This window comes from Symsagittifera roscoffensis, chromosome 4, assembly GCF_963678635.1.
Source record: "Symsagittifera roscoffensis chromosome 4, txSymRosc1.1, whole genome shotgun sequence".
In the NCBI taxonomy this organism is placed as follows: domain Eukaryota; kingdom Metazoa; phylum Xenacoelomorpha; order Acoela; family Convolutidae; genus Symsagittifera; species Symsagittifera roscoffensis.
The window spans coordinates 68470953-68483274 of NC_087065.1; the positions used below are offsets into that span (position 1 = coordinate 68470953).

Below are 12322 nucleotides of genomic sequence, written 5' to 3' on the forward strand. Positions count from 1 at the left end.
TGAAAGTAATTCAAAAAAATTTCAACCTTCGGTGCCTCCATCATGCTGGCCGCCGCCGTTTCATAGCTTAGTTTTCAACTCACTATCTTAAATGAAACATTAGCATCAAAAATAAATTTATACACAATTTTGAATCAACAAAGCTATTTACACATTGGCAAGTAATCAAATAGTAATAAAACAAATTCTCACAAACTGTGAAAACAAAATTTGACGAACAAATAATGATTTAAGATCATCTTACAAACAAGTAATCTAATTAAAACGACCAAATTAAGGCACTTTATAAAGGCACTTAATTGAATTAGCATATCAAAGCTTCAACAACGAATGTATTCAACTATTAAGTATCGAAATTTATATTGCAGTCATTTCAGTTATTCCTGTCCAAACAACACGCGCGATAAATTTAGTTTCTCAATACTATTTCCCAGTATTCATCAATCTCATTAATCAAGAGAATTTGGTCTTTTCCTTCGTAAATATCCAACCTTGCTGCGTGTCAATCAAAGCTCATCGGAACGCCTGTTTGACTTTGACTGCCGGTAAATTGGGAGCAAACTGGCTTTTCATCCCCTAAAGAATCACATCTGTTTTCCGGAGGGCACATTTTAGATTTTTATTGTTCTTCCAAGATAGGATTTTTTTCAATTTTTTTTTACACATACAACATAAATAAAAAAACATGGCAAGGTCTACCAAACAAAACTAGGTCTACCAGAATTTTCGTATGTCTCCATAAAAAAGCATTCAGGGCAAACAAGCCAAGCAAAACAATTGAATATTAAATTAGCAACGGAATAAAACTTCCGATTCGGAAACTAAGCCAACAACCTTAGAGCAGACATCAGTTAGGCCGAAAAAAAATATTGTAAATTTTTTTACCTGAAACTGCAATGAACAACACGTGCAACAATAATGAAAATAGCTTAAAACAAAAAAATATCCGTGTTGAGGCAAATGAGCCGACAAGACGAACGAAAATCCGACATCTCAAATTTTACCGGAAAAAATTCAATTCCATTGATAACTGAAAAAAAATTACGCCCAACCAGAACTCGAACTCCAGAGTTTAAGCGGCGAAGGCAACCATGTCACCTCAAGGCCAAGTCGGAACGAGTCTGGAAGCTGTAAAAAACAATAATAGCAAGAAAAAATCAAGGAAGGTTTGTTAGAAAAGTTGTTCACGTGAAAAAAAATCTAGTTCACAACAACAAGACAATTGCTCGCGCAAGTGTGACAAAGAGAAGAAGCGGAGCCTCGCATCACTTGCAAAAAAATTAAAACATGGTATCACAAAATATTCAAAGGAAAGTCGATCATTGAAAAAATTACAAAAAACTACATCTACGAAAGTTTTATGACTTTGTCTCGGAAGATGTTTAAAAACAGTCTCAACAATCATTGATAAGCAATAGCCGAAGGGCAAGGACAATTAGTTCGACTCTGGTTAAGTAGAAAACGAATCAAACACCAAGAAAAATTCAAGATGAAAAAATTCAATTGCTTTACGATACATCCCTCCTGAAACACACAAAAGCATTTCAAAACACAAACGCGAAGATGCGACCTAGATATTCTGAGTCTCACGCACTGACCACTCAGCCACGGACGCTTAATAAATCGCAAACACTAGCCACAAAATAAGCAGAGAACAGATGTTACGAAATTTCCAATGCTACAGATCGTGATTATAGCAAAACTGCCACCAAATACGTGAACACTTTTAATTAAAACCTTTGTTTGCGAAAAAGTTTAGAAAAAAAGGTTCGTACTAATAGACTAACGCTTACTAGCTTAAAACATAGCCAACTGACAGTTGGAAAAGAGTAATGAACGCAATGAACCTGAAAACATTGACTTCTTTTTTCGAAAATCTTCATCTTTTGAATTTCGAGGAAATCAATATATGGCTTTAAAAAACCATCTATGATAGACAATTTTTTGTAAAATTAGCCTAATTTGAGAAAACTGGATTAAAATGTGCATCTTTTATTTCGCTGGGAAATCTGATAAGTAATTACCAGATATCTGATAAGTAGAACAATCTATGATAGACACTTTTTTGTAAAATTAACCCAATTTGAGAAAACTGGATCAACAGACAAAGTTTTTATTCCGCTGGAAATCTAAAAACTAAATTCCAATTTTGAAACTAGAAATCGTTCACGAATTTTGCGCCATTTGCACGTTCGTATTTGGAGAGTGCTATTTACGTCACTTCCAGCAAATGAATTCAATTGTACTCAAAAAGTGCATATAATCCTCAGTGCATCAATATTTTAAGACTTTTTCATGAAAAAAAAATCAGCAAGACCTATATAAGAGTCTTCACTACGTTCATTACTCTTAATAAAGATATTTCTTAAATACAGAAGCAGCCTTGCTTAGAATCAATTATGAACTTACATTGGATTGGTTGGATGATGGATTCAGCTGAGACTGAGAGTGTCTCTCTACTATTGCAGTTCTTCTGCTTCGCCTGGCTATGGATCCTCCAACTGCCGATGTCACATTGGAAGTCGAGTTCGAGGTCACTTTGTTCACATTAGGAACACCTCCATTTTCCTGCAAACAATTTTTAGATTCAAACGAAAACTGCTTATACTTTTTCGCCGCCGCTCCTGTGCTAGGAGAGGGATAAAAAATATTTTGGTTTGCATTAAAAATCTGCAGCACGATTTTGGCGTTCATAATTGTTAAGCTCATAACTGCACCAATCGTATTATAACCGCCGTAAACCATAGACCCCAAAACACAAAATATCACCAAAATCAGCTACATCAAATAGTTCGGAGCTATATTTTTGTTAATAATCGGTGCTGGGCTATTATGAATCTTCAATCATTATACAATTTGTGTTTCTTGGAGGACAAGCAAAAAACGTTACTCTAAGTCAATATATTCAACAGACCAGTGTTCTGGGTGTAGCCGTGGCGACGTGAGGCGGGCCTGGAATTGCAGGTTGATACGGGGGAGGGGCGACTGATTGCTGCTGATGTTGCGGTTGCTTCACAGAGCGCGATGATGTCGTCATGATGGGTGCTGACGAGGGGGGAGAGGTTGATGGATGATTGAAAATGCTGTTGTGCATCTGATATTTCTGATTGGACACTGCCACACCGTTGCTGCTGAAGTATTGCGGACCAGTCTGCTGCTATAAAAATGAATTTCTTGAGTTTATTTTAATTTTACGAAACGAAAGTAGATGTTGGGTACGTCGAGAATCCCAAAAATACCTGTTGTTGATGATTTGCAGCAGTACTTTGATGAGTGAAATGTGTCAGTCCTGATGACGATGAGGTCACGGCTAAAGTAGGGGTCATATCAACTAGGGATCCCACAGCTTCCATGAGGCCAAAAGAATTATTGAAGGGTTCAATTCCTGAAGAAAAATAGAAAGTTCGAAGCAAAAAAAATATCATTTATCATTTCCAGATACCCAAAGTGTTAATTCGGAGTTCTTGGAAAAAACGGTTTAATAAGAAAAACTAGAAAGAAACAAACCCAGCGGTCGGGTCTTTTGCCAAGCTGAAAAGAAAAATACCTTTCAAAATCAGCACTAAACAAAGAGGTGTTAGTTTACTTGATTGGTCCCTCAAATTGCAGTGTTCCCTAATAAAATTATTAAAACTTCCAAATACTCCGAAATATATGTCAACCGCACTTATGACAGGAAGTAACAAACAGGCAAGAAACCAACCCTTTAGGCCCGGCAGTACTTCCGGTAAACAGCCATTCAAGTTTGCGAATTTTGATTGCCACTCTATTCATCTTAACCATCAAATAGTAGTGATCAATCATGTGAACTAATTTTGTTCAGGCACCAAACATGTTCTCTAGAATTATATACTCTTTAGACTTATAATTACGATTTAATTTGCGTTAAAACACACATTTTTGCCACAACTATGGTAGTCATTTCTTTAACTTATTACTCGAAATAGGACAAATAATGTCAATGCTTCTTACCAAGAGAAGGCGTGTTATCCACAGACCGCGTGTGCAACAAGTTACTTGCAGACACACTTGAACTATTTTGACTGCTATTGGCGTTGTTAGCTGAGTTAACTGAGGCATAGTTGATGTTCTGGATTGACGAAGAAGCGACGGATGGTTGCTGCGAACGTGGAGTGTGAAATATGGTGTGAGCTTCCTGATTCAGAGCAGAGAGGCCTCTTAGGAACGCCTGGCGCATGTTTTCCTCGTACTGCTGCTTCTCATCTTGCATCGCCTCAATCTGAAGTCTAGACTCTTCCAAGCCTTTTTGCATCTACAAATTGAACAGGCTTCACAAAATCAAATAACTCAAACTCAGCTCATATTATTTTGAAATAATTTCAATATTAATTCATTAGGATTGGACCATACCTGGCAAAAAATGGATACAATTGAGCCAAGCAGCACAAAAACCGGATAAAACTGATGTCAAGTATGTTTACCTCAAAAAAATTCTCAGAAAATTGAAGCAGAATTTCAAGTGCTATTGATTACATTCTAGCTGGGTTAGTCAATCTAATTATAAGTTAGTCAATACAAAAATGGTAGGTACATGATTGATTGATACACTACTTCTTGAAAAACATCTTCTATTACATTAAACTTGGCACCTTTTGCAACTGAATCTTGTTTTAAAGGTTTCACCTATGACTTCTATTGGACGGAAACGTTTTAACATTGACCCCTTTTTTCTCACCTCCTCCATTTGATGTTGGTATTTCTCTTCCAATTGGTGACATATCTCCTGTGCTCTTAGTTGACACGCCTTTTCCACCCGCTCTCTCCACTTGTTCTCAATCAGGCAGTGCCAGTTGGCCCAATATTTCCCTATCAGTTTCCTATTGTGGTACAGCTCTGCCATTTTCATACACATTTGCTGAAACATAAACAACATCAAACTGGAAATGACCTCTAATATCTACCATTTTAATCGCGAAAGTAAAAAAAATAATCAAATCAGTTTAACGTTCAGTCAATTTCAGAAAAAAAACAAGGATAGCCGGCTACTGTCGTTCCGACCATAGTCTTAAAAAATACCATTTTTTTTTAAATTAGTGTCATTTTTTCTGTGACAAGATCTGAACGAAAAAATAGAAATTAGGTATATTCTACAGTTATAGTAATTAAGCAAATTGACCAAAAATTTCTGTAGAAACATAGAAAAACGAAAAAATCAACAAAAAATTCGGAAAGAAATCAGAAGTCAAACCGCGAAAAAGTAAAATTGAGCCTGAACAAATTTTGAAGACTTCTCCTGAAAAAAAAAATAATCGCGACCTATATAAGAGTATGAACTACGTTCATCGCCTTTTAATACTTGAATCTATGGAAACCTTCATATGAGCTTAGTAGCGGATTTAGGGGGGGGGGGCGGAGATCGGACGCCCCTTCAGGGATTTGACCCCCTGCCGACCGAAAGGGTCCCTTTTGAACTATTTTCAGATATCCATTTTTGGCAGACTGACCTTAAATATTTTCTAAAGGCGCATTCGACGCCAATCTATGCTAATTTTGAGGGGGGAACGCGCGCCGAAAAAAAACGAGATTTTTTGGTCGAAATTTTCCAAAAAGTGGCTAAAAGGATGAAAAAAATTTTCAAATTTTTTTTAAAAATCCGCCCCCCTCGAGAAATTCTTAGATCTGCGCCTGAATGAGCTCATTTTTTTAGTTTATAAAGAAAACTAACCTCTCTTTGCGCCGCTTCCATTTCATTCTTCCATTTAAACATTATTTTCGACTTGGAGAGGAGTTCTGACTGTTTATTCACAACTGTTTGGAGGCCTTCAATTGTACGGTCTTTCTCCGCGATATCTTCTCGCAACAAAAGAACTTGGTCTTTTAAAGTATCTATTTCATCCAGATACTTTTCGTTTTCACTTCTGAACCTGAAACGAAATCAAACATTTATAGAAGCTTATATTGTTACGGTTAAATTCTTAAAAATGAGAAAGAACTAGGCTTTAAAACTAAGCGATCAAATACCACACGACAAGTTGGGTGGAGGCATGCTCACACATAATTGTATGGACCCTTATCTACCTCTACAAAGCTGCTTACTAAAAATTGTTAGTGTAATTTCTCACCTTTTTTTAGTTTGTTCATGCTCCGTTTTTTGCTGCTCTAATAATGACATTCTCCACGTCGAGAAATTTTCCTAAAAAAAAACTTTTTTCTCGATGATTTTGGTATGTTGCTTTTCATTGGTCGAAAACTGACATCACATAAATGATTTGTAACAGATTTCGCCCCACTCACCATAACCATACTCTTCATATCTAGGCACCATTTATCTAGAGATAGTTCCAGGCACTTGGAAGAGGTGTCTCCATTGTTACTTCGCGTATGCTGATACGACTGGGCTGTTCTTCGACCATTCGAAGATGTGCTGTCGTCACCTCTTAGTTTATTTTTGCGATGCAGAGTGAACACTACATCTGTATGACGAGACTCACAGTTCATATTGCGATCATGAGCTAGCATTGCGTCTCCCGCTAAATGTATGTTGTTGTTGCTTCGTTTACTCGATCGATCAATTCTCTCGACATCATTCAACCAGTTTTCGACAGAGCTGTTCTCTACAACAAAAAACAACACACATCTAGTTGGGAAATGATACCGAATAAAGAGAAGAGTTTTGTTTGGAAAAACACGAAGCTTAACGGACTTTTGTATAAGTTTGATGTTTATTCTTCCTCCTTTCAAAAAAAAAGTAGCGAAACAACCAATGCGGCCCAGTGATATTTTATACACTGAGACGAGGAGCTTCGCACCAGTTGCAATGACGCGAAAACTTAGCATTGCAAGTAAGCTGACAAAAAACGAAAGCCACTAAGTAAAACATTAGAAAAATTTTAGCATGTTGTCTCGAATGATCTTCAATTTGAGGAAATAACGTCCAGCAACACAATCAATCAGGTGAAACAAGTACTCAGGAACATTTATCAAGCCTAAAAACCGGCAGTTAATTTCACTTGTTTCTTTGAAATCTGTAAGAAACTGATTTTGCTTTATTGTGCCACCTCGATAACTTCTATGCCTTTTCTCACTTGGACTAAGCTTGTGCTTTCTAAGTCCTGTCGCTTGAGTCCCTGCTCGACCTTGTTTGTTTCTGATGTATGGAAATTGGAAAATTTTAACAGCGAAAATTAGTATTTCAGACTATAGTTTTTCTGCTTTCTAAAGCATGGTTTTCTCTTCTGATTTTAGCAACTTTTAGTATAATTGAAAATAGTTCTGTAATTTGTAAATTTACCAACTCTGATTTTGTACAATTTGCTGTTTACACACAGAGGCAGGCCGAATGATATTCTTAACGTGAAAACAATTTTAAGCCTTGATTTGCACTTGACTTGAAAAGATAGCCAACAGACAGTTGGAAAAGTATTAATTTTTGAAAATCTTTCATCATTAAAATTTCCGATAAAAATGTCCCTAATTTAAGAAAATTGAATCAACAGATTTTTCACTCCGCCGGAAATTTTACTAAGAGGCAAAGCTGAGCTTCGCACGACTTGCGATACAGCTAGATCTATCAAAATGAAAGAATATAGTGGTGAAAAAAGGCCCAAACAATAAAATGCAGAACCAGCATCGGAACAACATTAAACAAGCGTTGACGAGGCCAAAAGCTCCTGAGCGAAAACTCTTCAGGGCGATTTTTTTACTTCAAAACTTATTGAAAACTTTAACAGCCCTCGTTCCCTCATAACACACATAGGCACACAAAAACTCTTTTCACGCATCAAACGACGCAAAAAAGAGGCTACTAAGACGATATAAAACAAGCCGAACACTATTAGGAAGGAAAAAATAAAATCCAAGGTGTGGCAACTAAGCCGACAAAAGATCAGCTGACAAATAATTTGCCGAAAATTTTATTTGGAACAGAAAATTTCCCGTTTGAAAAAACAAACAGCTCCTGGTGAGATTCGAACCCAGATTCTTTACCGTCCCAGACGTATTCGTTACCTCCAGATTATGTGGGTTTGCGATACAGCTAGAAAGCCCAGAACGCTAAGAAATTTGAATATGTCTTGAAACAAGATACCACTAGAGACGAATCCAAAATAGTCTTGTAAACAAAGTTATATACGCAAAAAAGTACCCGATTGCAAGACCCTTGCTTATCGCGAAGGTAAAAAAAAATCTTTTCAGTCTTCCAAAGTGAGTTTATTCTTTCAAGTCAAATTTCTGTAAAAGTTCAAAAAAAACAATGAAACATCAAAAACGCCTAATTCAGGCTTCAAAGTTTTAGGTTTCAACAAAAAAACTATCAGTTTTTACAAGATATTAACTCAATTGATAAGTTGCTAAGACAAAAAACCGGTTTTAAAAGAAGAAAAAATAAAAACAAAGCCAAATGAAAATTGGAAAAGAGAAATGAACCTAAAAAACCGAAAAAACTGACTTGTTTTTAAGAAAATCTCAGCCTTCGGATTTCGAAGAGAAAAATAGATGCCCTCAAAACTCTTCTAGAACAATTTCTATTTGACAATTTTTCATTAAACTAACCTAACTTGCGAAAAGTAAATCAATACGCAGAGATTTTATTTCGCTGGGAAATCTGATTATTAAGTTCCACTTTCGAAACTAAAGTCAGTCACGTTTTTCGTGGTCTTTACACGTTTGCTGTTCGATAGTGGAGTTTGCCTTCCTTTTATCAATGGAAATGCACTAAACTTAAAAAGAAATCACAAGCCAAAACACGGAAAATCAAAATTAAGCGTGAAAAAATTTTAGGACTTTTTCCTGAAAAAAAAAGAAAAAATCACCAAGACCTATATACGTTTATTATTCTTAATTACAAAATGAAACTTTCAGGATTGTTTGAGATAAATTGAACCTAAAAACAATTATAAAGATGAATCGATTCAATTCAATCAGACTGCAATACAGCTGCATAAAGAAGTGTAGTTAAAATATTAACAAACCAGCAAGTAAATAGGCCAGCAAATTTTATTTCAAAAATAACTTTGCGTATATTGTTTTCCGAAATAATATTTTATGCCTTCAAAAAATTACAATTTGAAAAGTTGATAAGCTCCAAACCAGTCGTAAAAATCTTTTAATTTTACAGTTTTTAATTTTAAAAAAAGAGGCAACTAAGCCGACACAATTGGTATCGAAACCGGCAAATCAGGAACTATCTTTGGGCTATGTGACGGAATTACCGGGAACGTTAAGTTTGAAAATTAAATGAAAGCTACCATAATCATAAAATAAACTTTTTTTAAATTAGTGTAGTTTTTTCTGCGTGGTGTAATAAAACGATCTGAACGAAAACTTGAAGCTAGGCATATTCGGCAGTCATTCTAAATTATTCAAATTCGACAACAGTTTTTGTAGAAAAAAAAGAGGGGAAACAAAAATCTTTTACAGAATTTTTAAAATTTTTTGATTCCCGATTTGGCGCGAAAAACTAACAATATTCGAGTAAAACTAGGTTTTCAAGTCATACAGTGTAATCAGTTGCTGCCCAAGTAGCACAGAATGTTCCGGCAATAGTCTTTAGAAGCAATTTTTTTTTCAAATTAGTGTCAGTTTTTCTGCGTGGTGTAATAAAAAAAATCTAAACAAAAAACTAGACCTTATGCATATTTGAAATCCATAGCAAACTAAGTAAAATAGATAACAAAACAGGACAAAAAATCAAAACATTTTTGCTGTAATTTTCTGATTCTTCAAATGGCGTTACAAAACTTCAAAAACTAATTTTACTTGGGTTAAATTTAAGCAATTAAAATAAGACTGTTCGCTCGCTCGAAATAAGATGAAAAATCAAAAATTTCAAACCGGTTTTTCTCGACACGGGAAAATTTTCTTAACATTTTTCAATGCGGTTCGGATCACGACTGTAATGGCTTTAATATGATATACCACTCGCCCAATCCGATGATTTTTTTTGTATCTGATTTTTCGCGAAAACTATAACTCATCCGAATACAAAAATGCTCCCCACTTTCAATGGCTGGAATTAAAAAATGCAAATTACAAAGGCCTCAGAATTTCCGAAATTGGTGACTCGTTTAAAAAAAAACAAATTAAACATTAATGATTACGATATGTGCAATGATCAAAGCTAACAACTTAAAAACTAACAAATTTCAGTATGGAGAATACAAAACTAAAAGAACAACCAGGACAAAATAGGCATGCAAAAAGTTTGAAAAATAGCAAACAGAAAGTAATTTCCTAAGTTTCAGTGGATCAGCATCAGAAATAAATTCTGACCCCTCCAAAATAAATTCCTTGCTTAAAAAGCAAAATAACAAAAAGAACACCTATTTTTGTGGGCGAAGAAAACAATTTTCAGAGGCATAAACAATTCGAAAAAAGCAGATTTTGTCTCAATTTAACCATTTTGTCTTAATATGGCACAACAGGCAGCGGTTTGGGATCAATACTTTTAATTTAAGTTTCTAACTGGACCGTACTTCAAATTGAGTACCCCGTAAACCAACATAACATCGAACAAATCGCATTCCAAATAATAAAAACATCTGAATTTCAAATGAACAAGATTTCCTGATTCTATGGTTCAAAAAATATTCACTGATTTTAAAATAGGAGGCTTTCTAGTCCTTTTACAAGAGGAAGAGGCTTAAGTACTGTACATCGCGAACTGAACGCTCTTTTACTAAAAATTATGACCAAAAAACAAAAAATCTTATTACAAATGAAAAATTTGAAATGTATACCTTTTTCCAGGTTATTCTCCTTGTCTTCGAGCTCTGAAACAAGAAAACTCCATTAGATGTGTGACATTCGACCAGAATGGACAAAAATGCAAATTCAAATTGGTAGCCGTTGACCTGGAGAGTTGACAGTTTTAGAAGATTAGCAACGTTATTTGAACGATTAGACGAATCGTGAAGGTCAGAAGATTCTGGAATTTTTAAATTTATAAATTCGAATGGTGACGTCACACTTCTGAGAAACGTCGAAACGGCCATTTTAGAAGAAAATCAGAAAGAAAACGCAACAACGATAGTTGCGATAGAGATAACGACGATAAATAACAAGACAGACAACAGAGAATTATCAGAGACAGCTCCGAGTTGTGACGATTGTGTCGCTACAATCGTTACAGAGCAATTCACGCAAACGGTGAAGGGTGGTGGAACAGAGAGTCCAGCCTTCCGGAAAGGAAATAAGAGTGCTATTTACCCGGATTCAGGAATCCGGAGGGGTCTCGCGACTTGAACTTAAACTGTTTTATACGAGCTTTTAGCTTCCTGGTCATGCCCTGAATTGAATTTAATTAACATCCAGATTCATTTTCAGATAATGAGAAGCTAGGAGTTGAGGGGAAAGGGTTGATCCATCTTCGATGGAGATGATGATTTTTATCTACTGAACAAAAACAATCGTAATATAATAAATAGTAGTAGCCCTGTTTTTAGGAGTAACCTCGTGGTCTGGGGATACTGAGACCCAGCCATGAGCTCACTATTTTTGCATGTAATTAAGTTAATTTGAGCGTTCTGGTCGAAGCCGGAGAACAGTAACGTTTTTGTCGACCCGATGTTAGGAAGACCACCAAAAGAATTGGCTTTGGTAGAGACGGTGAAAAGCATGTAGAGCTTTGTTTAGACGCTGGCCAGTCGTTTCACAGCTTAGCTTTATTTTCCGTCGATATGTACTTCCGGGCGAATGTTACAATGATATGCATATTAAGGAAAACAGGGTTGAACATACTGAGTAGTTCTAGGACTGTATAGGATTTTGTATACAAAATTGGAGGAATATAATTTTTATAATTGCCACATCTATCAAAACTGTACCGTAATCATGTTTTTTCCAGCCAAAAATTAAATGCTCTTTACTATCAAATGCCAGTTCATCAGCAAATATCAAAAGTAAAATCCGGGCTAAGACATATAAGTAAAGAGCCCGAGTAACCTGTCGAACATCGTCTGAACTTCTGCTGCTGTGCGTTGCTTCGATCTGGACCCAGTATATTTTCAGGCACTATATTCACAAACTTCATAAGTTCATCGTAGTCGTTTTTCATGGTGGAAGAGATAGAGCTGCCCCTGGAGTCGTTCATGTCCGCACATGGTGCTCGTTCTTCTTCGTCCTCAGAACTCATCTTAAATAAACAAGTCAACTTGAACCAAAATCTGCGCAGAACACAAGCTGATTGGGGATACATCAATTAAGGAGCTATGTCGCTAATTTTCTACAAAAATGAAAAAAATCAGTCGGCTCGCTAGGCATTCATTTCAAACCGACCTAAATAAATAACTAGAAATCCAAACATTGAAGAAAAAACATTCACGATCATTTTTTTCTCATTAATCTAGGGCAGTCCAAAGAGGCT

The 12322-nt window shown here is 35.8% G+C and overlaps 1 protein-coding gene across 2 annotated transcripts; it reads right to left on the bottom strand.

Moving 5' to 3' along the window:
* Positions 1-97: 97 nt before the first annotated feature.
* Positions 98-12087, bottom strand: LOC134844623 (centrosomal protein POC5-like). Of its 2 annotated transcripts, XM_063861401.1 has the most exons (11): positions 11902-12087; positions 10698-10730; positions 6256-6575; positions 6084-6154; positions 5687-5885; positions 4697-4876; positions 3973-4273; positions 3240-3385; positions 2915-3157; positions 2410-2568; positions 99-576 (listed from the first exon to the last, which is right to left on the bottom strand). In XM_063861401.1, the coding sequence occupies exons 1-11, from the start codon at positions 12047-12049 to the stop codon at positions 514-516; spliced, it is 1863 nt and encodes a 620-aa protein (XP_063717471.1). In that variant the 5' UTR covers positions 12050-12087; the 3' UTR covers positions 99-513. The 2 variants fall into 2 exon arrangements, with proteins under 2 accessions (XP_063717472.1, XP_063717471.1); XM_063861402.1 differs by lacking the exon at positions 10698-10730 and having other exon boundaries at positions 98-576.
* Positions 12088-12322: the final 235 nt, after the last annotated feature.